This window comes from Hibiscus syriacus, unplaced genomic scaffold (genome assembly GCF_006381635.1).
Source record: "Hibiscus syriacus cultivar Baekdansim isolate YM2019G1 unplaced genomic scaffold, ASM638163v2 tig00110458_pilon, whole genome shotgun sequence".
Lineage (NCBI taxonomy): Eukaryota > Viridiplantae > Streptophyta > Magnoliopsida > Malvales > Malvaceae > Hibiscus > Hibiscus syriacus.
The window spans coordinates 2003398-2029967 of record NW_024062745.1 but is presented as its reverse complement, the minus strand read 5'-3'; the positions used below and the strand labels follow the sequence as shown (position 1 = coordinate 2029967).

The 26570-nt window shown below is 37.4% G+C and overlaps 1 protein-coding gene and 3 pseudogenes across 1 annotated transcript; all 4 read left to right on the top strand.

Annotated features, from left to right (window-relative positions):
* The first annotated feature begins 15740 nt into the window (after positions 1–15740).
* LOC120126540 lies at positions 15741–18565 on the top strand (annotated as a pseudogene).
* Positions 18566–21141: 2576 nt separating this feature from the next.
* LOC120126477 lies at positions 21142–21940 on the top strand (annotated as a pseudogene).
* A 3-nt stretch (positions 21941–21943) lies between these two features.
* LOC120126476 (serine/threonine-protein kinase/endoribonuclease IRE1a-like) lies at positions 21944–23185 on the top strand. The gene is given in 5 exon segments (XM_039144658.1): positions 21944–22075; positions 22119–22568; positions 22664–22763; positions 22765–22843; positions 23010–23185. Coding segments are annotated over 5 exon segments (888 nt in total). The 5' UTR covers positions 21944–21992.
* Positions 23186–24509: 1324 nt separating this feature from the next.
* Positions 24510–26389, top strand: LOC120126541 (annotated as a pseudogene).
* The last annotated feature ends 181 nt before the right edge of the window (positions 26390–26570 follow it).

Sequence of the window (26570 nt, the reverse complement as noted above, 5' to 3'; positions counted from 1 at the left end):
TCAAGTAATTTTTTGTGAAAGCCAATCTTCCTATTACTTCTGTCTCAGTGAATTTGCATCCCTAGAATCTTGTTTGCTGATCCCAAGTCCTTTATTTCAAATTCCCTAGCTAGTTGTGCCTTCAATTCTTCAATATGATCTTTGTTGGGTCCTGCAACCAACATGTCATCCACATACAACAACAATATAACAAAATCGTTATCACCAGACCTCTTGAAATAAGCACAAGGGTCTGAATTAGGTCTATTGTATCCAAGGCACATAATGAAATAATCAAATCTCTTATACCAACACATCGACACCTTCTTTAGACCGTACAAAGATTTTTTCAACCTGCAAACCAAGTTCTTCTTTTCTTTTTCTTCAAAACCTTCAGGCTGGAGCATGTAAATCTCTTCTTCAAGATTTCTATGAAGAAAAGTTGTTTTAACATATAATTGCTCTAGATGTAAGTTCAATGTAGCACACATTGCCAAAACTACTCGAACTGTTGTTAGTCGAACCACAGGAGAAAAGATTTCATTAAAATCAATACCTTCTTTTTGAGCATATCCTTTGACCACCAGTCTTGCACGATACCTCTCCACTTGATCGTCACCATTTCGCTTGATTTTGAAGACCCATTTGTTACCAATTGGCTTCTTTCCTTGTGGTAATGGCACAAGATCCCATGTATTATTTTTATGAAGGGCTTCGATTTCTTCTTGCATCGCCATCATCAACAGTAAAGCATCTGAGCTGTTTATTGCCTCCTGGTATATTGATGGCTCACCGTCCTCTGTTAAAAGACAATATGCAATATTACCTTCTATAACATAATCTGAGTGCCAATTGGGACGTCTTCTCACACGATCTGATTGACAAGTTGTTGGAGCTTCAGAACTTTCTGGTTCTTGTTCATCATATGCTGGTTCTGCTTTAGAAGAATCTCCTTGTTCAAACTCCTTTTCCACATGTGTCTAAGTAGTCTCTGACTTTACAGTGCTATCATCGTCTTCTTTTCTTTGTAGTTTATATTCTACAAAGATAACATCCCTTCTAATGATCACTTTGCGGGCAGTGAGATCCCACAAGCGATACCCCTTTACATCATCAGCATACCCCAAGAATTTGCATTTCCTGGATTTTGGATCCAACTTCAAAATTTCTTGGGAGTTGTACATCACGTACACAATACTTCCAAATACATGAAGGTTTAAATAATCAGCTGGTTTACCAGTCCACATCTCCATTGGTGTCTTTAGCTCTATTGCAGTTAATGGAGCTCGATTCACCAAATAACATGCGGTATTGACTGCTTCTGCCTAGAATGATTTTTCTAGGCCTGTATCCCTCAACATTTCTCTTGTTCTTTCTAACAAGGTTGTTGAGTTAATCGATCGACGGAATTAGCCAAGAGGGGGGTGAATTGGCAATTAAATATTCGGTGGAAGCTTTTGCAGAAAATTGAAAAGATTTGCACAGCGATTTAGAGTGGTTTGACTTTCTCAATCAAAGTCTACGTCCACTACCTTAGCTATCCACACTAAGGATTTTCCAACAAATTCACTAATTTGTTCTTTCTTTTGAGGCCAAAGAGATAACCTTACAATACCCTCAAGAATATACCCCAATTCTTGAGAACACTCTTTTCCCAAAGAGAATATTACAATTGCAACTTACAAGGAAAACCTCACAAGGTAAGATGTTGCACAATTCTAGAACAAGAAAAGAACACTCAAAGATAATTACAAATGAGCACAAATGGTGTTCTTGAAAGCAAAATGAATATTGAAAGGAAAATTGGCTTGATTTGCACAAACTTGGTGTTTGATGCTTTCTCTCTTGTTTCTCTATGATTTCTTGTTGATCAAGGGCTTCAGAACTTGTTTAAATACACCTTGAATCACTTCTGAACGTTGGGGATAATTAATGAAGATAATATAGCCGTTTAGTGTGAAAACAATTAATAAAACAGCTTGGAGCGTGGGGGAATCGGTTCCCCCTCATAGGAATCGGTTCCTCCTCATAGGGAATCGGTTCCCTAAGTGTAAAATTCAAATATTTCGACCGCTGAACAGGGGGAATCGGTACCCCCTATGGGGGAATCGGTTCCCTCTGAGTATTCTGGAAATCTCGGAGCCAAACCATTCAGGGGGAATCGGTACCCCCTTGGGGAGGAATAGGTTCCCTCTGAGCAATCTGGAATTTTTGGCTTTGAAATGGTTCGAAATACTTTGAAAGATTATTTTGAAATTGTTTTAAGATTAAAACTTAATTTTACACTTAAGTAAGGATTAAAAATGATTTTTGAAATATTTTGAGTAATGTTTTGATATTCGAATAATTATATCGAATATACTTAGAAAATCATTTTGGAAAATTTTAAAATTCATTTAACTTAATTTGTTATATCGAAATATCAAAATGTTTTCAACAATCTCCCCTTTTTGATATAACAAAACATTTTAGTATTTTAAGATTTGAAATCAAGTTTTGAAATTACTCCCCCTTACTTTACACTTCTCTCATTTATCATTTTAAAACACATTTATCATTTTAAAACACACACTTACACTTCTCCCCCTTTTTGTTAAATCAAAAAGATTCAAAGAAACATGAAAAACATTTAGCCAATTGATTAGGTATATGTATGCATAAACTGCTAAGATCACAATTAAGAGAAACGTTAGCCATTAGTTCCGTAATCAATATTCATAAATAATGTGATATGGCAAAATTGGTCATATTGCTAATAATGATGTAAATGATGCAATAATAAATAAATCACACCAAACATATAAGTTCAAACCATCCATAAATCCAAACAAATTCACAATCCACAAATTCAAACATTCCAAAATATTCAAAATGTTAAAACAATAAGTTTGGAAAGCAAAACATTTAATCACATATCCGGATCAGGAGGAGGAAAATGAGCTCGCATAGCGGCCATTTCGTTAGTGAGGTCATTAATACGTGTGTTGGTTGCTTCATTATTTGCACGCATTTCCCTAAGAATTTCTAATTGTTGAGCTCCCATTGTGGATAAATGAGACTCTATAGAATTAAAGCGCGAATCCATGGTCGCATATCGGTAATCAAATGTCTCCATAAAAGATTGAAAATATGGAGGCATTTGAGTCGATTGTTATGCTTGCTCTTCGGGCTGCTCCTCGGGCTGCTCAGGTTCATCTTCAGCTTCATCGATGTCTCGCATTAATTGGTCGAGATCTTCGTCAGCTTCGGGTGGAGCTTGTGAAGAACTAGCTCCCGGAGTAGTTGCAGAAGATCGAACCCATTCACCGGTTTCTTTATTTTTGACCCATCCCGCTTTTGTTAAAGAAAGAAGATGATTGTTTCTTAAGAGGAAAAGCGGCATCTAGACCAACTCGAAGCTCGGCTTTAGAAAAGAGATTACTAAGGATACAACCGTAAACTAGTGAAGAACAGAGTTTCTTATTTGGCACTAGGTTAACGGTTTCAACGATCTCAGCAAAGATAATCTCGGAAAGGTTTATTTTTATGTTGTGTTCAAAACAATGCAACCACCATAGGTCTAAAGCTCTAAGAGTAGAATAACGACCCCCGGATGGTCGAAACCACCAAGTGATCATGAGATGAAGAAAACGCTCATGAAGATCTAGAACACTTGCACTATCATTCCGTTTATATCGTGAGCCTAAAACTTGTTTTTCATTTGATAAACCTTCATTATCCAAGCCTAAGGCATTGGCTATGTAATCCGGATCAAGATGGAAATATTGACCTGGAGGTAGGAACGTACTCCTATGGTTTTGGTCTTGTCACGATTTTTGATACAAACGGCATTACAGTAGAAGATACGAACAAGTTGATGATAGACAACGGGTTCAAGTTCGAAAAGTTTATCAAATTTCCATTCGTGCAAGATAGGGAGATATTTAAAGTTAATAGCAACCATATCTTGAAGAGATGGGATACGTTCTTCCCTAATCTTATACGAGTCAAAATAATTGTAAAACCAATAATGATAATCTTTAGGACCCGATTGATTGAAACAAGAATTTTGGATAGTCAAGTTAGGATCAAGATTTGGAATAGGATTTTGAGGAATAGGAGGAGGATTTGGAGGTGGATTTGGTTGACGACTAGAACGACTAGATGAAGACCTAGCACGTTTAGGATTAGACATGGTGAAGGAAATCGGAATTGATTGGATAACCTGCAATTTTAAAAACAAATATATTTAATTAATCCCAAAACTCAATTGAGTCCTCAATATTTCAAGGTTCTCTAAATCAATCCTAATGGGCAAAGTTTTTGAAAAACTTTTGAAAAATATGGTTTTGAGAAACAATATATGTATAGTTTTCATAACAACAACATAATTTAATCAAAACACAATAATTTGAAAAACAAATTTTTTTAAAAAAAAAAATTTTCGAAAATTTAAAATTTTTGGAAAATTTTTGTGTTTTTGATGAAATTAGTTGTAACATCTAGTTTCTAATCACTAAACAATCAATGCCCGATCACTATTTCAACCTAGAACTAATTAAAACTAATCCTATGTTCAAAAATCAATGAAATAGAGAGTTTAGAAAAATTTACCTTGAAAGATGAAGATTGAGGGGATTTAGATGTTGTTTGCACAATTTTAATGATGATTGCAAGTTTAGGAGATGATATTTGAAGTGTTTTCCGATTAAAATCAATGATTTGAGGCAAGAATGGAGATTTGAGAAATTGAGAGAGAGAACGGTGGAAGGGTTTTGGGGTTTTGGGGTTTTGGGTGTTCTGGCCCGATTTTAACAGAACCCCAGGGGGTATCGATTCCCCTGTGGGGGGAATCGGTTCTTATTCAAAGGGGTAATCGGTTCCCTCATGGGGGGGATCGATTCCCTCTGCACCAAAATGCTAAAATCCGATTTTTAAGCACACAAAATGCTAAATTAATTTTCTCTAGTGGTATAGGCAACTCATATATTGAAAAATAATTATGTTCAAACAATTAAATTAATCTTTAATCGATATTTGAACATAAAATTAATTTTTCATCAAGAATCATAAACTCCCCCTAACTAATAGCAATGAATGCAATCAAAAATTACTATTATGAGCATTTTTCAGTATTTATTAAAAGTGCTGAATTATTTTAAACACTAAGTGAAGATAAGTCAGTTAAACCTAATTCTCTCCTAAGTGTCCAAAACCTTTCCTTATCTAAGGGTTTTGTAAAAATATCCGCTAATTGATGCAAAGTATCAACAAATTCTAGAACTACATCTTCCTTAGTGATATGATCTCTAATGAAGTGATGTCTAATTTCAATGTGTTTAGTTCTAGAGTGTTGGATGGGATTTTTAGTGAGACAAATAGCACTAGTATTGTCACACTTGATAGGAATAGTACCTACTTCAATTCCATAATCAAAAGTTGTTGTTTCATCCATAAACTTGTGCAAAACAACTACCGGCTGAAATGTATTCCGCTTCAGTGGTAGATAATGCAACACAATTTGCTTCTTTGAAAACCAAGAAATCAGCATATTTCCAAGGAATTGACAAGTACCGGAGGTGCTTTTCCTATCTAATTTGCATCCTCCATAATCGCATCAGAAAAGGCATGCAAGCTAAAGCTAGAGTCTCTAGGATACCAAAGTCCTAAACTAGGAGTGTCCTTAAGGTATCTAAAGATTCTCTTAACAGCTAGTAAATGTGATTCCTTAGGACATGATTGAAATCTAGCACATAAGCAAACACTAAACATAATGTCCGGTCTACTTGCAGTTAGATAAAGCAAAGAGCCAATCATTGACCTATATAATTTAACATCTACACATTTACCTCCTTCATCTAAGTCAAGCTTTGTTGAAGAGCTCATTGGAGTGTCATGAGGTTTCCTATTTTCCAGTCCAAACTTCTTGAGCATATCTTTGACGTACTTAGCTTGATTAATGAAGATGCCATCTTTTCTTTGCTTGATTTGGAGTCCCAAGAAAAATGAGAGCTCCCCCATCATGCTCATCTCAAACTCACTTTGCATTAGCTTAGAAAATTCTTGGCAAAGAACATCATTAGTAGAACCAAATATTATATCATCAACATAAATTTGAACTACTAATAAATCTTTACCTTTATGCTTTAAAAACAATGTAGTGTCAACCTTTCCTTTTGAAAAACCTTTTTCAATTAAAAATTTGACAATCTTTCATACCAAGCTCTAGGAGCTTGTTTTAAACCATAAAGAGCTTTTGTCAATTTAAGAACATGATTTGGAAATTTTGAATCTTCAAAACCTGGAGGTTGTTCCACATACACTTCTTCTTTTATAAAACCATTTAAAAATGCACTTTTAACATCCATTTGATATAATTTAAATTCATGAAAACATGCAAATGCTAATAACATTCTAATTGCTTCCATCCTAGCTACGGGAGCGTATGTTTCATCATAGTCTATGCCCTCTTCTTGAGTATACCCTTGAGCAACAAGTCTAGCCTTGTTTCTCACTATATTACCACTCTTATCAAGCTTATTCCTAAATACCCATCTAGTACCTACAGTAGATTTATTACTAGGCCTTTCAACTAATGTCCATACTTTACTTCTCTCAAATTGATTTAACTCTTCTTGCATAGCCATAATCCAATGTTCATCATTTAATGCTTCTTTAATATTCTTAGGCTCTATGCATGAGATAAATGCAACATAATTACAAATATTTCTAAGAGAAGATCGAGTTGTTACCCCTTTTGATGGATCACCTATAATTTCACCATCCTTGATATAGTTGTACTCTCTTGGATAAGATACTTCCCTTTCTTCAATGGTTGGATTCTCAAGAGGATCATGAGTTTCCTCATTTTTTGTTTCTTCCTTTGATGATGGTTCTCCAACTTCATGTCTAACGTCATTTGTATTTATAACACCTACATCATCATTCACACAAGAATCCTTCCTCGAAAGGGGATTATCATCGAAAACAACATGTATAGACTCTTCTACAACTAAAGTTCTTTTATTAAATACACGATATGCTTTAGAATTTAAGGAATAACCCAGAAAAATTCCTTCATCACTTTTAGCATCAAATTTGCCAAGGTTTTCTTTACCGTTGTTTAAAACAAAACATTTACATCCAAAAGGATGAAAATAGCTAATGTTAGGCTTTTTATTTTTGAAAATTTCATATGGAGTTTTCTTTAAAATTGGCCTAATCATTACTCGATTTACAACATAACAAGCGGTATTTGTGGCTTCCGCCCAAAAATATTTTGGCAAATTATTTTCACAAAGCATGGTTCTAGCCATTTCTTCTAAAGTTCTATTTTTCCTCTCAACAACTCCATTTTGTTGAGGGGTTCTAGGTGCTGAAAAATTATGACTAATACCATTAGAATTACAAAATTCAATAAATCCAAGATTTTCAAATTCAGTTCCATGATCACTCCTAACACTAGTTATAGAGTAACCCTTTTCATTTTGGATTGTTTTTGAAAATGTGATGAACTGTTCTAATGCTTCATCTTTAGTACTTAAAAATAGAACCCAAGTATATCTAGAATAGTCATCTACCAAGACAAATGCATATTGTTTTCCACCCAAGCTAGTAGTCCTAGTTAGCCCAAAAAGATCTACATGGATCAATTGTAATACTCTACTAGTTGATACGTCATTAATGGATTTAAAAGAAACACGCTTTTGTTTTCCTTTAGCACAAGCATCACAGATTTTATCATTATCAAATTTAAGCTTAGGCAACCCTCGAACTAAATCACCTTGAATTGGCCGTTGCAAAACACTCATACTAGCATGTCCTAGTCTCCTATGCCATAACCAACTATCATGTTCATCTTTAGCAACTAGGCATAAATTAGTCATATCAAAAGAATCTAAATGCACCATGTAAATGTTCCCTATTCTATGACCAACAAGCATAATCCGATTAGATGCAATGTCAATGACTTTACAACCATTAATTTCAAATAAGACATTGAATCCTTTATTGCATAATTAACTAATACTCAATAGATTATGCTTTAATCCATTCACATATAAAACATTCTTAATTTGTATGGAAGAGGTATTACCTATTGTACCAATACCTTCAATGTGACCTTTTGAATTGTCTCCAAAGTCACTTCTCCTCCATTTTTGGCGTTAATCTCAATGAACCGGCTTTTGTCTCCGGTCATATGTCTTAAGCATCCACTATCAAGGTACCATGAATTTGAATTTGTTTCCCGTGCCTTGTAGCAATGCTCCTTTCCCTACAAACATAAATTAACTTTTGATTTTTGGTACCCAAATTCTTTTGGGTCCATATTCATTAGTTTCCAAAATCCTAGTCCCCTTAGGTATCCATTTGTGTAGGATATTTTTATCTTTAGTAGTAATGAGTTCTTTAGGAACCCACATACTTTTAACGATTTTTCCATTAGAGGTTCTTTAGGGACCTCTATGATTGTAGTTTCTAAAACTTTTTCTAACAAAGTTGGATTTTGAATTTCCACCTTTTTCAAAATGTTTTATTCCAACTTTATCAAAAGAAGTTTTAAGATCATCAATTTTCTTTGATGATCATCATTGATCTTTGAAAGTAAATTTTGCAAATCTAAATTTCTTTTCAAACTCTTCTAGTTTGATTTGCAAGTCTTTGATTTTACTTTCAAGATCGTTGTTGGTTTTGGATATGAGTTGTTTTCATTTTTCAATTTTGAAACATCATTTTTATATTTTAAAAATAATTCTCATAATCCGAAGCCAACCCATTATATTCCTCTAATAACTCATCATAGGATAAATCATCAAAATCGGATGAGTTAGAGGTTACCTTAGAATATTCCCCAAATGCCATCAAGCACAAGTTAGCTACTTCTTGTTCCTCTTCATCGGAACTTTCTTCATCGCTCCATGTAGCCACATGAGCCTTGTGCTTATTCTTTGATTGACCCTTTTCTTCAATTGTGGGCAATCATATTTAACATGCCCTGGCTTTTGCATTCGTAGCAAATGATTGGGTCCTTCTCTTTCGGTTCATTTTGAGGCCTTCATTTCGTTTGAATTTTCTTCCTCGATAAGGTCTCATCATTTTCTGAACCGTTTGGCAAACAATGTCATTTCCTCGTCATCGTCATCGTTATTCGAATCACTCTCATCTTTTATGGATTTGAGAGCAACTCCAATGTTTTTCTTCTTCTCCTTCTCCTTTGGTGTCTCGTCAATTTTGTCGAGGTCCACCTCATCTTCGAGCATCATTTCATGAGTGAGGAGTGACCCAATTAGCTCTTCAAGAGTTAAGGACGTTAAGTCCTTAGACTCGATGATTGTCGTCTTCTTTGATTGCCACGATTTTGGGAGGGAGTAGACTAACTTCCTCACAAGCTTTCATTTGAAATGATCTCTCCATATGATTTGAGACCATTGACAATCGTTGAAAATCTATCCGTCATAGCTTTGATATCTTCATTTGGTTTCATCCTGAAATTTTCATAGCTATGCGTTAGAATACTAATTTTAGATTTCTTTACCTCATCGGTACCTTCATGAGTGACTTGAAGTTTGTCCCATATTTCTTTGGCGGTTGTACACGATGAAACTCTTCCGTATTCATCTGGTCCAAGAGCACAAAAAATGATATGGATGGCTTTGGAGTTGAGCTGGAACATTCTTGTCTCTCCTTCACTCCACAACCTTGGATGAGTGAGAGGTTTGATGTATCATTCTTCTACAGCATTCCATGCTCCCATGTCACTTGCTTGAATGAAGTACATCATTCTATTCTTCCAATAGGCATAGTTAGCTCCATTGAAGAAATGAGGCTTGTTGACGGGCATCGAATCGAGACCGGAGTCAAAGTTTGAAGCGGAGGCCATTGATGACTTTGATAATCGATATAACTCTTCCCGAATCGACTCAAGAGGTGATTAAACCTTCAAATGAGTTAGGCTCTGATACCAATTGTTGAGTTAATTGATCGACGGAATTAGCCAAGAGGGGGGTGAATTGGCAATTAAAAATTCGGTGGAAGCTTTTGCAGAAAATTGAAAAGATTTGCACAGCGATTTAGAGTGGTTCGACTTTCTCAATCAAAGTCTACGTCCACTACCTTAGCTATCCACACTAAGGATTTTCCAACAAATTCACTAATTTGTTCTTTCTTTTGAGGCCAAAGAGATAACCTTACAATACCCTCAAGAATATACCCCAATTCTTGAGAACACTCTTTTCCCAAAGAGTAGATTACAAATTTGCAAACTTACAAGGAAAACCTCACAAGGTAAGATGTTTGCACAATTCTAGAACAAGAAAAGAACACTCAAATATAATTACAAATGAGCACAAATGGTGTTCTTGAAAGGAAAATTGGCTTGATTTGCACAAACTTGGTGTTTGATGATTTCTCTCTTGTTTCTCTATGATTTCTTGTTGATCAAGGGCTTCAGAACTTGTTTAAATACACCTTGAATCACTTCTGAACGTTGGGGATAATTAATGAAGATAATATAGCCGTTTTAGTGTGAAAACAATTAATAAAACAGCTTGGAGTGTGGGAGGAATCGGTTCCCCCTTATAGGGAATCGGTTCCTCCTCATAGGGAATCGGTTCCCTAAGTGTAAAATTCAAATATTTCGACCGTTGAACAGGGGGGAATCAGTACCCCCTATGGGGGAATCAAATCCCTCCGAGCATTCTGGAAATCTCGAAGCCAAACCATTCAGGGGGGAATTGGTACCCCCTTGGGGAGGAATCGGTTCCCTCTGAGCAATCTGGAATTTTTGGCTTTAAAATGGTTCGAAATACTTTGAAAGATTATTTTGAAATTGTTTTAAGATTAAAACTTAATTTTACACTTAAGTAAGGATTAAAAATGATTTTTGAAATATTTTGAGTAATGTTTTGATATTCGAATAATTATATCGAATATACTTAGAAAATCATTTTGGAAAATCTTAAAATTCATTTAACTTAATTTGTTATATCGAAATATCAAAATGTTTTCAACAAAGGTTCTGTTCATCCGCTCTGCCACTCCATTTTGTTGAGGAGTGTTCGCTACTATGAACTGTCTTTTGATGCCTTCTTTTCTGCAAAAGTCATCAAATTCTTCACTTGTGTATTCTCCTCTATTATCTATTCTGAAACACTTGATCTTATTTCCAGAATCAAGTTCCACCCGCGCTTTGAAGTTTTTGAAAGTGAAAAACACATCTGACTTCTTCTTAATAGGGTACACCCAACATCTCCTAGAGTAGTCATCAATAAATGAGACAAAGTATTTTGCTCAGCCTAGGGATGTAACTGGTGCTTGCCATACATCAGAGTGAACCAATTCTACAACACTTTTGCCTTTAGAATTTGATGTATTGAATTTCAACCGGTGCTGCTTACTTGTTATACAATGCTCACACAAAGGCAGTGATACATTTGTTAAGCCTTGAAGTAGCTTTTGCTCCACAAGGACTTGTATTCCTTGTTCTGATATGTGTCCAAGTTTTTGATGTCGTAACATTGCAGAATCTGAACTACATGAGGCAACAGAGGCTTCTGCTTCTAGAACGGTCTCTCCCTTCAGCATGTACAAGTTTGTTGCTATCTTTTCGCCTTTCAGCACCACAAGCGCTTCACGGAACACCTTCATGATTCCTTTCCGTGGTTCAATCTTGTTTGCATTATTATCCAATAATCCGTAGGATAATAAATTTTTCTTCAGGCCTTTCACGTGCCGCACATATCGAACAACTTTAATTTGATGGTTCCCACGCCAATAATTTGATGGTTCTCACGCCAACAATCTCTAAGGCATGATCATTGCAACTATACACAAATCCTCCTGAGACAGGTTCATAATGATGGAACCATTCTATTCTTGAGGTCATGTGATATGTTGCTCCCGAATCAATGAGTCATATATCTGCATATCTCTTTCTACATTCCATAGTTGTTGACGCTTCACAGCATAGAACATCTCCATCATCTGAAGTGTTTGCAGTATTGCCTTGTGGATTGGATTTTTTATTTAGACTCCAACAATCCTTCTTCAAGTGACAATTCTTTCCACAGTTGTAGCACTTTAAATTCTTCTTGCTTCTCGATTTTGATCTACCATGTTTGTGACTGCTGCTTTGGCCACGTTCCATTGATCTTCCTCTCATCGTTGTCAACGCTTCTGCTTGTTGCAGATTTACTTGTTTGTCTTCCTTGTTTTTGCGCTGATTTTCTTCTTGTAGAACAGCAGCTGCAACATCATCGAAGACTAGACTGGTGACATTATTGTTTTTCAAGTTGATGATGAGTTGATCATACGAATCAGGTAGACTTTGAAGTATAACTTCAGCACGTTCTTGTTCTCCTATTGTACATCTTAAAGATGTAAGCTGAGAAAATAAAGTGTTCAACGTGATTAAGTACTCTGTCACTGAAGTAAATTCTGGCATCCAGAGAGTGTACAATTTTCTCTTAAGGAAAATTTTATTGTGCAACGATGTGGCATCGTACAATTTGGTGAGATGATCTCATATCTCATTAGCTGTCTTCTTCTCCTTGATGCTTGACAATACTTCATCTGCTAATGCTAGATGAAAGTTTGTCATAGCATTCCCGTCCATTTCGATCCATTTGTTGTCATCTGTGAAATCTATTAGCCTTTCACTAATAACTGCTAGACAACCGTCTTTCCTCAGGATGACCTTCATCTTCAATTTCTACAATGAGAAATTTCTCCCATTGAATTTTTCAATATCAAATTTCGTTGCCATAACTTCTATTATAGATAGCTCCCACTATTTCACTATCGTGAATAGTTGTTTGGAACCTTCAAAGAATGGGTAATACCTTTTTACTTTCTTATGTTGGAGGATCAACCTTTTGGTGGTAACCATAAATACAATAAGCAGATATTACACACTCAAATCTGACTCTGATACCAATTGTTGCGGAAGATGTCTATCAGATAGAGCAAAATTGCAACTGATAATTTGAGAAAATAAAAATAAAGATAAGGAAGACACAAAATTTACGTGAAAAACCCTTAAATAATATAGGGTAAAAACCATGGGCAATGGTAGAAGAATTTCACTATAAGAAAATAGGAATTACAACTTCTCTCAATCTACCAAGAAGAAAACAATGATAATTCTCTCTTGATAAAAATGAGAAAACAACTCTCAAGAAACTCTCTAAATTCTCTCTAGTATTGGAAGAAATCTAGAATGCTTTGGGATGGTTTTGAAGCTAAATGAGCTAGGGTATTTATAGTGGAAGCCTAAGGATTAATTTGTAAATATCCTAAAGTTTAGTGACTAAATTGAATTATCCTATTTTACATTTTCAACAAAAGGGGTCATGCACATTTCGGTGCATTAATTTATGCACCTTTCGATGCTAGTCAACAATACATCCCTTCAGTTCAGATAAGCCATAAACTAAAAGGTTAAAGATCACGGTATATGCATGGCAATATTTAAAAGAGAAAATAACCTCAGTGACCGAAAATGCCTTGTAATATACGATTTTGACCAACGTTTTTTGGATTTGCCAAAATGACCAAGTAAATCGCAATGCGATCGATAATTCGCAATGCGATCTCCGGTATCGCAAATCAGTTTCCAGATTCGTAACGCGATAGTCGAATTTCGCATTGCGATTTATTCCAAATTCGTTGCGATAGGCGAAGTTCGTGTTGCGATTCATTCCAAATCGTTGCGATAGTCGAAGTTCGCGTTGCGATTCATTCCAAATCGTTGCGATAGGCGAAGTTCACATTGCGATTCATTCCAATTCGTTGCGACAGGCGAAGTTCGCGTTGCGATTCATTCCAAATCGTTGCGATAGTCAAAGTTCGTGTTGCGATTCATTCCAAATCGTTGCGATAGGCGAAGTTCGCGTTGCGATTCATTCCAAATCGTTGCGATAGCCGAAGTTCGCGTTGCGATTCATTCCAATTCGTTGCGATAGGCGAAGTTCGTGTTGCGATTCATTTCAATTCGTTGCGATAGTCGAAGTTCGCGTTGCGATTCATTCCAAATCGTTGCGATAGGCGAAGTTCGCGTTGCGATTCATTCTAATTCGTTGCGATAGGCGAAGTTCGCATGCGATTCATTCCAAATCGTTGCGATAGGTGAAGTTCGCATTGCGATTCATTCCAAATTCGTTGTGATAGTCCAAATATTGCATTTGTTTCTTAAGAATTTTCTCTAAAAAGATAGAATTCGCACGGACGTGTCGAAGACACGTATTACCACGACCACGACCACGACCACGACCACTACCCGACCCGAGACGGGACGGGACGGGTCGGCGGCGGCGACGCGCGAGAGTCCCCCTTGTTCTCTATCACTCAACAAGGAAGTGGGAAAACCAAGCCTTAAATACCATTCCCAATAGTGTTTCCAATACTATGTGGGATTAAGCATTACCAACACTTGTTTCTAATACCATTACCTTCATTGTCTGTAAGAGTTTAATTTTGAAACTAAAAAAATATTTATTCAAATAAATAACTTACCCTTTGAGGACTTTGATGGAAGAAAAATATTAACCAAACAAATGCAAAGGAGACAATGATGGAAGTTTTCAACTGAGGATACTACGAAAACTAGCTGATAATGACACAAAGGAAACATATCGAGTTGTTTGGTCATCATCTACTCTTTGCAAGTAAGTCATTTGAACACTATAAGAACCCGAATCGGAGTTAGTTTTAGCAATTACTTCATTTATGATCAAAGTCCTCAAAGGGTAAGTTATTTATTCGAATAAATATTTTTTTAGTTTCAAAATTAAACTCTTACAACAATGAAGGTAATGGTATTGGAAACAAGTGTTGGTAATGCTCAATCCCACATAGTATTGGGAATGGTATTTAAGGCTTGGCTTTCCCACTTCCTTGTTGAGTGATAGAGAACAAGAGGAACTCTCGCGCGCCGCCGTCCCGTCTCGGGTCGTGGTCGTGGTCGTGGTAATACGTGTCTTTGACACGTCCGCGCGAATTCTATCTTTTTAGAGAAAATTCTTAAGAAACAAATGCAATATTTGGACTATCGCAACGAATTTGGAATGAATCGCAACGAATTGGAATGAATCGCAATGCAAACTTCGTATGTCGCAACGAATTGGAATGAATCGCAATGCGAACTTCACCTGTCGCAACAAATTGGAATGAATCGCAATGCAAACTTCGCCTGTTGTAACGAATTGGAATGAATCGCAACGCGAACTTCGCTTGTCGCAACGAATTGGAATGAATCGCAATGCGAAATTCGTCTGTCGCAACGAATTGGAATGAATCGCAATACGAACTTCGCCTATCGTAACGAATTGGAATGAATTGCAATGCGAACTTCACCTGTCGCAACGAATTGGAATGAATCGCAATACGAACTTCGCCTGTCGCAACGAATTGGAATGAATCGCAACGCGAACTTCACCTGTCGCAACGAATTGGAATGAATCGCAATGCGAACTTCGCCTGTCGCAACGAATTGGAATGAATCGCAATGCGAACTTTGCCTGTCGCAACGAATTGGAATGAATCGCAATGCGAACTTCGCCTGTCGCAACGAATTGGAATGAATCGCAACGTGAACTTCGACTATCGCGTTACGAATCTGGAAACTGATTTGCGATACCGCAGATCGCGTTGCGAATTATCGATCGCATTGCGATTTAATTGGTTATTTTGGCAAATCAAAAAAAAATTGGTCAAAATCGTATATTACAAGGCATTTTCGGTCACTGAGGTTATTTTCTCTATTTAAAACTCTTAATCGCTTGATGTCGTGATCTGGGTTTCTTCTCTTCTTGCAGATAAGTTTTTGATTCAGAATTCATGGGTGAAAACATGAAGGGTGCTGCTCTTGTAGTCATTGCTGCTATGATTGGCAACTTTCTGCAGGGATGGGATAATGCCACCATTGTCGGTACTTTCCTCTTTCAATTTTTTTTTCTCTTCAAAATAAGGATTCGAGAATTAGGATTTATTCAATTTAGTGTTTAGTTTTTGGTCCTTCTCAGGGGCAGCTGTGTATATTAAGAAGGATCTCAATCTGGGAGCTAGCCTTGAAGGTCTTGTGGTAGCTATGTCACTGATTGGAGCCACCGCGATTACGACATGCTCCAGACCACTATCAGATTGGCTCAGTCGACGTTCGATGCTCATAATTTCTTCACTGCTCTACTTCGTTAGTGATTTGGTGATGCTGTGGTCGCCTAATGTCTATTTTTTGTGCATAGTTAGGCTCTTGGATGGGTCTGGGATTGGTATAGTTGTATCTATTGTCCCGCTTTATATATCCGAGATAGCTTCGTCGGAGATTAGGGGATTATTAAATACATTGCCGCAACTCACTAGTTCGGGGGGAATGTTTTTATCGTATTGTATGGTTTTCGGTGTGTCGTTGATGAACTCACCGAGTTGGAGGATGATGCTTGGGATATTATCAATCCCTTCTCTCCTGTACTTCGCCTTGATGGTCTTTTATTTGCCTGAATCTACTTGTTGGCTCGTCAGTAAAGGGAAGATGCTCGAGGCGAAACAGATTCTTTAGAGATTGCGTTGCAGGGAAGATGTCTCAGGTTCATCTTTTGATTCCTTTAATTTTCTTGAAGCTAATAACATAACTTGTTGCTTGAGCTACAAGAAACGCCAAGAGGCGTAGAAGTGCTAGAATCTAATCAAAATGGTTCCTCTTATTTCAATAGTTTTAGACTAATTGAAGATCTTTCTGAGAATTGTTTGATCATGCATGTGAGATGGCTCTGCTGGTTGAGGGCCTTGGCATTGGAGGTGAAACTTCTATAGAAGAGTACAGAATTACTCCGGCTGACAAACTCGATGAGGGTCAAGAATCTATTACCGATAAAGACAAGATCATATTGTATGGACCTCAAAAGGAGATGTCTTGGGTTACCAAGCCCGTCACTGGACAAAGCGTTCTCGATCTTGCCTATCGCCAGGAAAGCATGGTGAACCAAAATGTACCCCTTATGGTCCCTGTGGTGACATTATTTGGCAGTGTGCAAGAAAAGTCTCCCGATAAGGAAAGCAATCATTTTGTGAATTTTGAAAGCATGTTTAGTACAACAGAGCCTCAAGTTAGAAATGAGCGTTGGGACGAGGAGATCGTGCAGTGGGAAGTTGAGGACTCTGTTGCAGGGAGTGACTCTGATGATAATTTGCGTCGCCCGTTAGTCTCACGTCAAATAGCTAGCCCTGGCAGTACTCCGACTATAAGACGTCATAGCACTCCTATGCAAGATGTTGCAGAATTGGTCGGTGGTACAGGAATTGGAGAAGGTTGGCAGTTGGCATGGAAATGGTCTAAGACAGAAAGTGAGGATGGAAAGAAAGAATGAGTGTTTAAGAGGATCTACTTGCAAGATGAGGGAATCGTGCTATCTCGACGTGAGTCCCATGTATCCCTTCCAGCCCCAGGTAATGATATGCCTGCAGAAGGTGAGTTTATCCAGGTTGTTGCCTTAGTGAGCCAACTTGCTCTTTATTCCAAGGAGCTTAAGGACCAGCCTCCTGTTGGACCAGCAATGGTTCATCAAGCTAAAACTGCCTCAAAAGACCCGTCTGGGTTGCTCTACTTGACCCAGGAGTGAAACACGCGCTACTTGTCGGGTTCAGGATTTAGATGCTTCAGCAGGTAAGTCGGTTGTTATATTATCACCCTGTCATTTTCACTATGTTAGTTCATACATTGGAATGTGCTTCGAAAAATGACTCTGGTTCATACCGCATTAAGTTGCACTTGCGTTTGCATTAACTCTGGAGAATTACATAGTTCTTTTAGCTCCTTGTACATAGAATGGATAAGCTTGGTTCCCAAAGTAAGTTAAACTAATTTCTAAAATTTATGTGTAGCTCTCTGGCATAAATGAAGTTCTCAATTACACTCCTCAAATCCTTGGAGAGACAGGTGTCGAAGTGCTTCTTTCGAACTTGAGACTTGGCTCGAATTCTGCCTCGTTTCTTATTAGTGCATTCACAACCTTGCTGATGCTTCCCTGCATAGGTGTAGCCATGAAACTCATGGATATATCAGGCAGAAGGTAATTCATGTTTCTCGAATATTATTTTCGACTCGTAATATTAACCTCTAGAAAACGGAAAGACACTAATACCAATATTGTTTTCAGGCGGCTGCTACTCACTACAATCTCCGTGGTCATAGTGTCACTAATCATTCTAGTGTTGAGTGTGATTGTGAAATTGAGCACAGTAGTAAATGCTGCCATCTCAACTGCATGTGTGGTGCTCTACCTTTGCTTTTTCGTGATGGGGTACAGACCGATACCGAATATCCTCTGCTCCGAGATCTTCCCAACGAGGGTCCGCGGCCTTTGCATTGCAATTTGTGCTTTGACCGCCTGGATCGGAGACATCATTGTTTCGTACTCCATGCCTGTGATGGTTAGTTCTATCGGCATTGCCGGCATCTTCGGGATATACGTCGTCGTGTGTCTGATATCCTGGGCGTTTGTGTTCTTGAAAGTCCCCGGAGACCAAAGGAATGCCGCTCGAAGTCATCACTGAGTTCTTCACCGTCGGCGCACAGCAGGATGCTGCTACAAAGAATGAGTAAATACGTTAAACAAATCCCTGTTAATTCGGGTTATTCACTTTTGATTCCATCACCCTAGTTAGTTAGGTGAAAAGAAAGTAAGACTAGAAAAATCAATTTAATTTAAAAAATATATAAATCTTAAATTATTCAAATCAATTGAAATTATTATTAAATTTTCTATGTTCAAATCAAATTAAAATTTTCAACTCGAATAATTTAACTAATCAATTAATAAAATAATGTCCCTTTGAATAGTAAACTTAATTTTATTTTTTTTATCTTTTATTAAATGAAATGACACTAATTCACTCTTTGTCGATTTTCGAATTTATTTTTACATTTGTAAAATAGAGGGAATGGTACCGACATCAACGAGCAACATTTTCTTCTTTAGATTCTCTTCTCTTCTCTTCATCACTTTAGCCCTTCACTTCCTTTCCTGCCAATTTGAAGGGTCCATTCCTTTTCTGAACCAGGTACAAATACCGGTCCGGTCTCGTTCCGGTGGACGAATTAAGGACATGTTTCGTGTTACTTTTGGTCATCTAAAGACACTTTTTTGACGGCAAAACAACGTCAAAGAAAGAGTTTCTACCATCGAAAGTGTGACGGAAAGAAAGAAACCGAACTAAGAAGATAGCCGCTGTGTGCTTTTCACCGGCACTTTTCGACCTCAACGGCAATGTTCAAACAAAACTCAAGTGTATTCGACATTTTTTTAGAAGCACTTTTTTCATGGCAAAACCTTCTTTGCCATCTAATAAAGCACCTGCAACAAAGATGCTACACTACACCTAGCAAAAAGGAAGATTAAGAACATGCTACCAAGATCAAACTTTCTCACATGGAAGGGCCACATCGAAAGAAGATCATGAACTGCCAAATGTGAATACAATAAAACAAATTAAAGTGAACGAAGCAGAGCAAAGTCCCAACAGGAGCAAAATGGCAAGCAAAGCAATGCATTCACTTTATAAGTCGAGAAAATATCAGGTTCATCGACCAGTGTCGAGAATAACGGTAAGGCATACAACATTCTACGGAAAGATCCCAGATTCGAATATTGGGAGCGACACTGTTAACCGAGCCAGTCACGAACCCTGAATATGAACCGTAAGTCGTACACGGAAGATACAGAAAAAAAGGAAATATAATGTTAATTCAAGTCAGGATAGATTTCAGTCATATCTCATTCAGATCGGGTTACATCATTAACAGATAAGATTTAGGTCGGATCTTTACCGGATACAGATTGATTTCAGGTCGAGTTATTTTTTATTTTTAGATTAATTATTTTTCTCCTTTCGTAAACATTGAATTGCAATTTGTAATGACATATGATTTAGAGTAAATTATTAAAAATATAAATAATTATGTATCAATTTTGATAAAAATATAACTTTAAGGATTAAATTGAACTAATATGAAATTACAAGTAAAGATTTAAATAAATTAAACAACACGTACTGATGAGGGACAAAATCGTAATAATTTTAAAATTTGATTTTTGAAGTTAATATAAAAAAGTATTAAATTATACCTATTTAAAAAATTATGTGTCAATTACAAAAATATAAAATAAGTAGTACGTATGAGTCAATTTCATATGCAAATATAATTTTAAAGACTAAATTTAATAAATATGAAATTACAAATAAAAATTTAAATAAACTAAAAAATACATAGAGATCAAATCGAAATAATTATAAAATGTGAATAAAATATAAAATAGACTAAATTGCATTTATTTTAAAAGTTGAAAAAAAAAAACTAAAACAATTATAATATATTAATATATATAAAAAAAATATAATATAATATAATATATATAAATTATATAGTTTATACATAGTAGTATATACGTATAAACTATATGGTTTATCTATATAGTATATAATAATATAAATATAAATTATGTATATATTATATATATAAATTATATAGTTTATATATATTGTATAAAATGTTAGGGGAGAAACAGTTGCTAAACTGAAGGTTGCAATCAACAGATTCGGACGCATTGGCCAGAACCTGGGAGGCACGGAGACGGTAATTGTGTGCCGTCTTAAGTACCCGATATGTCTCCGGCACGGAGATGGTTGGGGTACGTACTAAGGATGGGTCACGGTGGCGGAATACGGTTGAAAGAATTCGGGGACGTTTGGGGGACGTCCCAGGTAATTTTGCCATTAAGTCCATTTTAAAACCATCCGAATTGTCTCTCGCCCCATATTTAGCTTTTGTCTCGTTTCTTAAAATTGTCTCCGACTCACTTCTCTCGTGTTCAGTTCAAATTCAAATTTCTCTCCAGAATCCCTCTGCGATTTTCTCCAGAGGTAGTAGTAGTAGTAATGCTAATAATAGTGATAATAATCTTTTTTTTTTTTTTGGTTTTCGATCTCATAAGTGATGCATGTAAATATTTTACTGGATTATTTCAGTTTGCTTTGGATGTCTGGCTTTGAAACGGTTTCATCATCGTTTAGATTTAGTTTGGTTAAGAACGATTCGTGGCTTGATTTCCTTATTTACTAGTTCATTTAATGACTTTTTAATGGTCAGTTCGGTTTATTAATCGCGGCATACGACTCAGAACACAGGCTTCGCACGTGCTGAAATACGACTCGATGCTTGGTACATTCAAGACCGATGTGAAGATAGTCGACAACGAAACCGTAAGTGTTGATGGTAAGCTCATCAAGGTGTCTCCAACCGGCAACTGAGACCCTCTCAAGCTTCCTTGGGCTGAACTTGGAATCCACATTGTTATCGAGGCAGTTATTTGCCTTTGGTACTTAGATAATTAGGCTTCAGGGGAACCTTTTTCATGGTGATCGAATCGTTCGACATGCTTCTTACAGGGACCGGTGTCTTCGTAGATGGCCCTCGAGCTAGAAAGTAGAAAGCACATACAAGCTGGTGCCGAGAAGTTATCATAACTGCTCCGGCTAAAGGTGCAGATATTCCAACCTATGTCGTTGGAGTCAATGAAGGGGGTTACGATCATGATGTTGCAAACATCATCAGGTCTGTTTCGAATATAGCACCGGTAACGACGATAGTTCTCGTGTTTCTTTTGCCCTAGTGGCCTAGCCATTGTGCACTTGCAGCAATGCTTCATGCACCACAAATTGCTTGGCTCCTTTTCTAAAAGTCATGGATGAAGAATTTGGTAAAGAATCTCTCATCATTTCATAGCTTAAACATCTTGGAGATGGACCTTTCTCACTTTGCCAAACCCTCTTTGCAGGCATCGTGAAGGGTACAATGACAACCACCCACTCACACACCAGAGACCAGCGGATCTTTGATGCTTCACACCGTGACTTGAGAAGAGCCAGGACCGCAGCATTGAACATTGTACCAACAAGCACGGGTGCAGCCAAGGGGAGTAAGCAGGATCAGAAAGTTAAATTACAATCGTTGCAGAAAAAGAAAAAATCTAAGAGATGTGGGAATGGTAAGAATAGCGCCAATACTGACAAAAAGAATAAATTTGTTTCAGAGAAATAATGTTGGAAATACAAACAGACTTCCTTATGTTGAAAGGGATGAAGGCAAATCATTGCTGACCATTACAGATTGTTGATGGCCGTGTAGATGGACGCCGAATTGGTAAGTTGCTTGTTTCCAACAAAGAAATAGCAAAAGGAAGCAATGGTACCATTGTGCTTGAGGGGATCTATGATGGCCGTCCAGTGGCTGTTAAACGTCTTGCGCAGACTCATCATGATGTGGCTCTGAAAGATAGTCAGAACCTTATTGCTTCCGATCAACACCCAAATATTGTTACCTGGTATGGGGTAGAGTATGATCAGGATTTTGTTTCTCTCTCTCTAGAGCGTTGTACATGTAGCTTAAATGACCTGATCTACCTATGCTCTGAATCTTTTCAAAATCGAGTCAAGGATGAAGATTCAAATTTCTTCAATGAGTATAATGTTCAATTACATTCTGTGATGGAAAATATCAAGGATGTTGAACTTTGGAAGCCTAATGGGCATCCTTCTCCCCATTTGTTGAAACTAATGTGGTAAATTTTGTATCTTTTAAAATCTCGTGTATGTGTGTGTGTGTGTGAGTGAGAGAGAGAGAGAGATTGATTAGAGTCTAACATTAGTATCTTTTTTATAGAGATATAGTCTCTGGGCTTGCCCATTTGCATGAACTTGGCATCATACATCCAGATCTAAATCCTCAAAATGTTTTAATAATCAAGGAAAAAACCCATATGTGCAAAGCTTTCGGACTTGGGCATTAGCAAGTGCTTGACTGGCAATATGTCTTCCTTAACCCGGGGTTCCACTGGTATGTTTATCAATCACATCTGGTATAGTTCAGCAACGATTAAACCATGCCCTTTTTTCATTTCATTCTTTGGCTCAAGTACTCTTTGCTAAAATGCTTTATTTTCTATATGCATTGCTTGTGTAAAGTTTGGTGACATTAATTCGTTATGTTGCTGCTAATGTAGGTTATGGAAGTTCAGGCCGGCAAGCTCCTGAGCAACTTCGTCAAGGTCGTCAAACACGTGCTGTGGATTTATTTAGTTTAGCCTGTGTTCTATTTTTTTCCATCACCGGTGGTAAACACCCTTATGGAGATGGTATCGAACGTGATGTAAATATTGTTACTAGGGTTGTAAAATGAGACGAGTGAGCTCCAGTATTGTTGAGGTAGACTGAAAAGTTTATGAACTTAAAATTGTTAAGCTCGACTCAAACTCGAAATTAAAAATTGAAACTCGACTCGAGTTCCAAAAAACTTGAAATCGAAACACTCTCAGACTTAACTTGGTTGAAACTCAAACTCGAATTTGAACATAAACATTAAGTACATTAAAATCTTATATTGCATTTTAAAAAAACAACACATAAATATTATTAATAATTTAGTTTATAAAATTAAAATTTTAATATATTATTTTTTTAAGTTGGTCGAAAATTTTTAGAGTCGAATATTAAGTAATCGCTTTAGTTCATTAAGAAATTGAATCGAACTCACTCGAATCGAGTGTTAATCAAATTTTAACTAATATATAGAATCAACTTCAAATAATTTATGATTTGTCTCGTTTCATTTAGAATCCTAATTTTTATTATACAATCCTTTCTTCACAATTCAACGAGTCTTGTGTGGTATATAGGATCAGCTTCAAATATAAAAAAAGAACAAATAAAAAAAACTGCGACCTTTACTAGTATATGGTATTTGGCATAGAGACAGGTGAAGCCTCGGGATGGGCACTTAACTCGAACTTGATGGGTTTCGACCTGATCTAATTAGATTAGATTTTTTTAAAATTTAAGGTTGGGGTAGGATCGAGTTCGGATTTAAGGTGAAAAATATTCGATCTAAAAAATAATTTTACCTTATATATTTAAGAATAATTACAATAATACTTCTTTATATATAATTTTTTTAATTAAGTCACTATTTTATTGAATAAAAATATTTTTTATTATTTGAGATCGGATCGAGTTTCTAAATCATATATTCGGGTCGGATTAGGTCAGATGAAACTTTATTTTGGTCGGATCAAATCGGGTCTTGGGTGGAGACTCTCCTATTCTCGGGTCAGGTGGACCAAAAATCTTACCTAACCTGACCCATACCAATCCCAAGGTGAAGGACATTTTTATTTTTAAAAGAGAAATAAAACAAAAGCAAGTTGTAAAGATTCTTACATGATTCCACAACCCGTGAAATGAAGCAGGTTTATACATATTGGGTTAATCCAACAAACCCCAGTTTTCTTCTTCACCTTTATCTTGTAACGAGTTTCATTGTCTTTGCTTTCTTCCTGAATATAGTTGGATGAATGGACCCACTGATCAGTCTCAGGACTCGTAATGTAATAGTATTTGACAGAAAAATGGGAAAAGAACTGTTCCTCTTTTGAATTATGCTTCATGTGCTGTCCCCAACATAATCTGACATGGTCCCGATTCTTTTGAAAAACAAACACTGCCACTCCATTTCACTTCATAATTAGGCACAACTTCACCAATCACTCTCACTCAAAACACCATCAAATGGCTCCTTATCTCCACCACCACCGCCTCTTCTTCCTCCTCCTCCTCCTCCTCGGCCCGTTGCCTTACGTCTCTAGCATCGGCATTAACTATGGTACTCTAGGGAACAACCTCCCTTCACCGAAAAAGGTAGCCCAACTCCTCCAATCTACGCTCATAGACAAAGTTAAAATCTATGACACCAACCCCGAAATCCTCCAAGCCTTCTCCAACACAGGAATAGATCTTATCGTCGCCGTCGAAAACTCCCACGTTGCCAACATTAGCAAGGACGTCGCCGCGTCCGACGAGTGGTTCGCCACTCGCGTGCAGCCCTTCATACCCGCCACTTCCATCGTAGCCATTTGTGTAGGCAACGAGTACTTGACCATCAATGATGAGAATCTGGACCCTGATGCATTGGTCCAAGCCATGAAAAACTTGCATTCCGTGTTACTAAAACTTGGTCTCGACCGCAAGATCAAGGTCACCACACCGCACAGCATGGCGGTTCTTGCTTCTTCGTTCCCGCCTTCGTCTTCGACCTTTTCTACCAAGCTTCTCTCCACCATGAGCTCGATCGTCGGGTTTTTGGCCGATACGGGTGCACCCTTCATGGTTAATGCCTACCCTTATTTTGCATATAGGGATAACCCAAGTATGGTTGATATAGAGTATGCCTTGCTAGGGAACTTCACAGGGGTACATGACCCTAAGGGGTATATCTACCACAACATGCTCGATGCACAGATCGATGCTGTTCGGTCGGCTATCGATGCTGTCGGGTTCGGGAACATGTCGATCAAGATCACAGTTTCCGAATCCGGTGGCCATCGAAAGGAGATTCCGGCGACACTGCAGCTACACCTAACAATGCAAAGACTTACAACACCAGGTTAATCGAACGAGCACAGTCTAACAAAGGGACACCGATGAAGTCTAAAGACAAGATAGAGATATTCGTGTTTGCATTGTTTAACGAGAACAAAAGCAAGGGGGACGAGTGAGAGGAACTTTGGGATTTTTAACGGTGATGGGTCTAAAGTATACGATGTGGACTTGAGCTGCGAGTTCTGCAGCAACGGCGGCGCGTTCGAAAAGATGTCGTCGATGAGCAGCGGTCGAGCAAGGGGTCCGTCGGTGGTGCGTGGCGAAACCGCATGCGGATGAAAGTGCTTCAAACGGTGCTTGATTTCTGCTGCGGTGCGGGCGGAGTTGATTGCCAGGGGAGGTTTATGAAAGTGGCGATTGCTTTGAGCCGGATAAGGTTCATGCTCATGCGTTCTTACGCCATGAATGCTTATTACCAGATGCACGGCAGGAATTATTGGAACTGTGATTTCAAGGGAACAGGGCTTGTCACCTTAGTGATCCAAGTAAGTTCACATTCAAAAGACACCATTAGCATGAATTTTCATTAAGCTCAGACATAAGTTTTTGTTTGTTGGTCAGGTTATGGGACATGCAGGTACCCTCAACAGTGATTCACAAAGCCAAGATGTGGACTTTGATGAACTCCTTTGTATGGTGCAGTGGATTGAAATGTCATGTGGAGTAAGATCAATCTAAAGTGTTTGTGAAATGAGTTTGGCTTTAATCGGCGCCGAAAGGCAAGGAATTGTGGATTCTGAAAAAGGAAAATCCAAGGGTGGACATTAGCACATGGGTTTGAAGTCCCCTTTTTAGGGTTTCTCCTTTGAAAAAGAGGGAGAAAGGTATTCCTCTCTCGGGCGGGAATCTTGGGTAAGGCTGTGGACCTGAACCATGTGCTGGACCCACAAACCCTATGCATCTTCTTGTATTTGCCTTTTTTGGTCAAATTTCGGTTTTGATCCTTTTACTATAATCAAATTCTAAGCTTAATCTTTATACTCATGGACGAACGAAAGATTTTATATTAGGGGATGAACTTGAACTTATTAATTTTTAGGGGTTGAACTTGAAAAATTTTAGAGGAACAAAAATATATTTTTAATAAAAAAATACATAATTTAAATATATATATATATATGATAATTTTA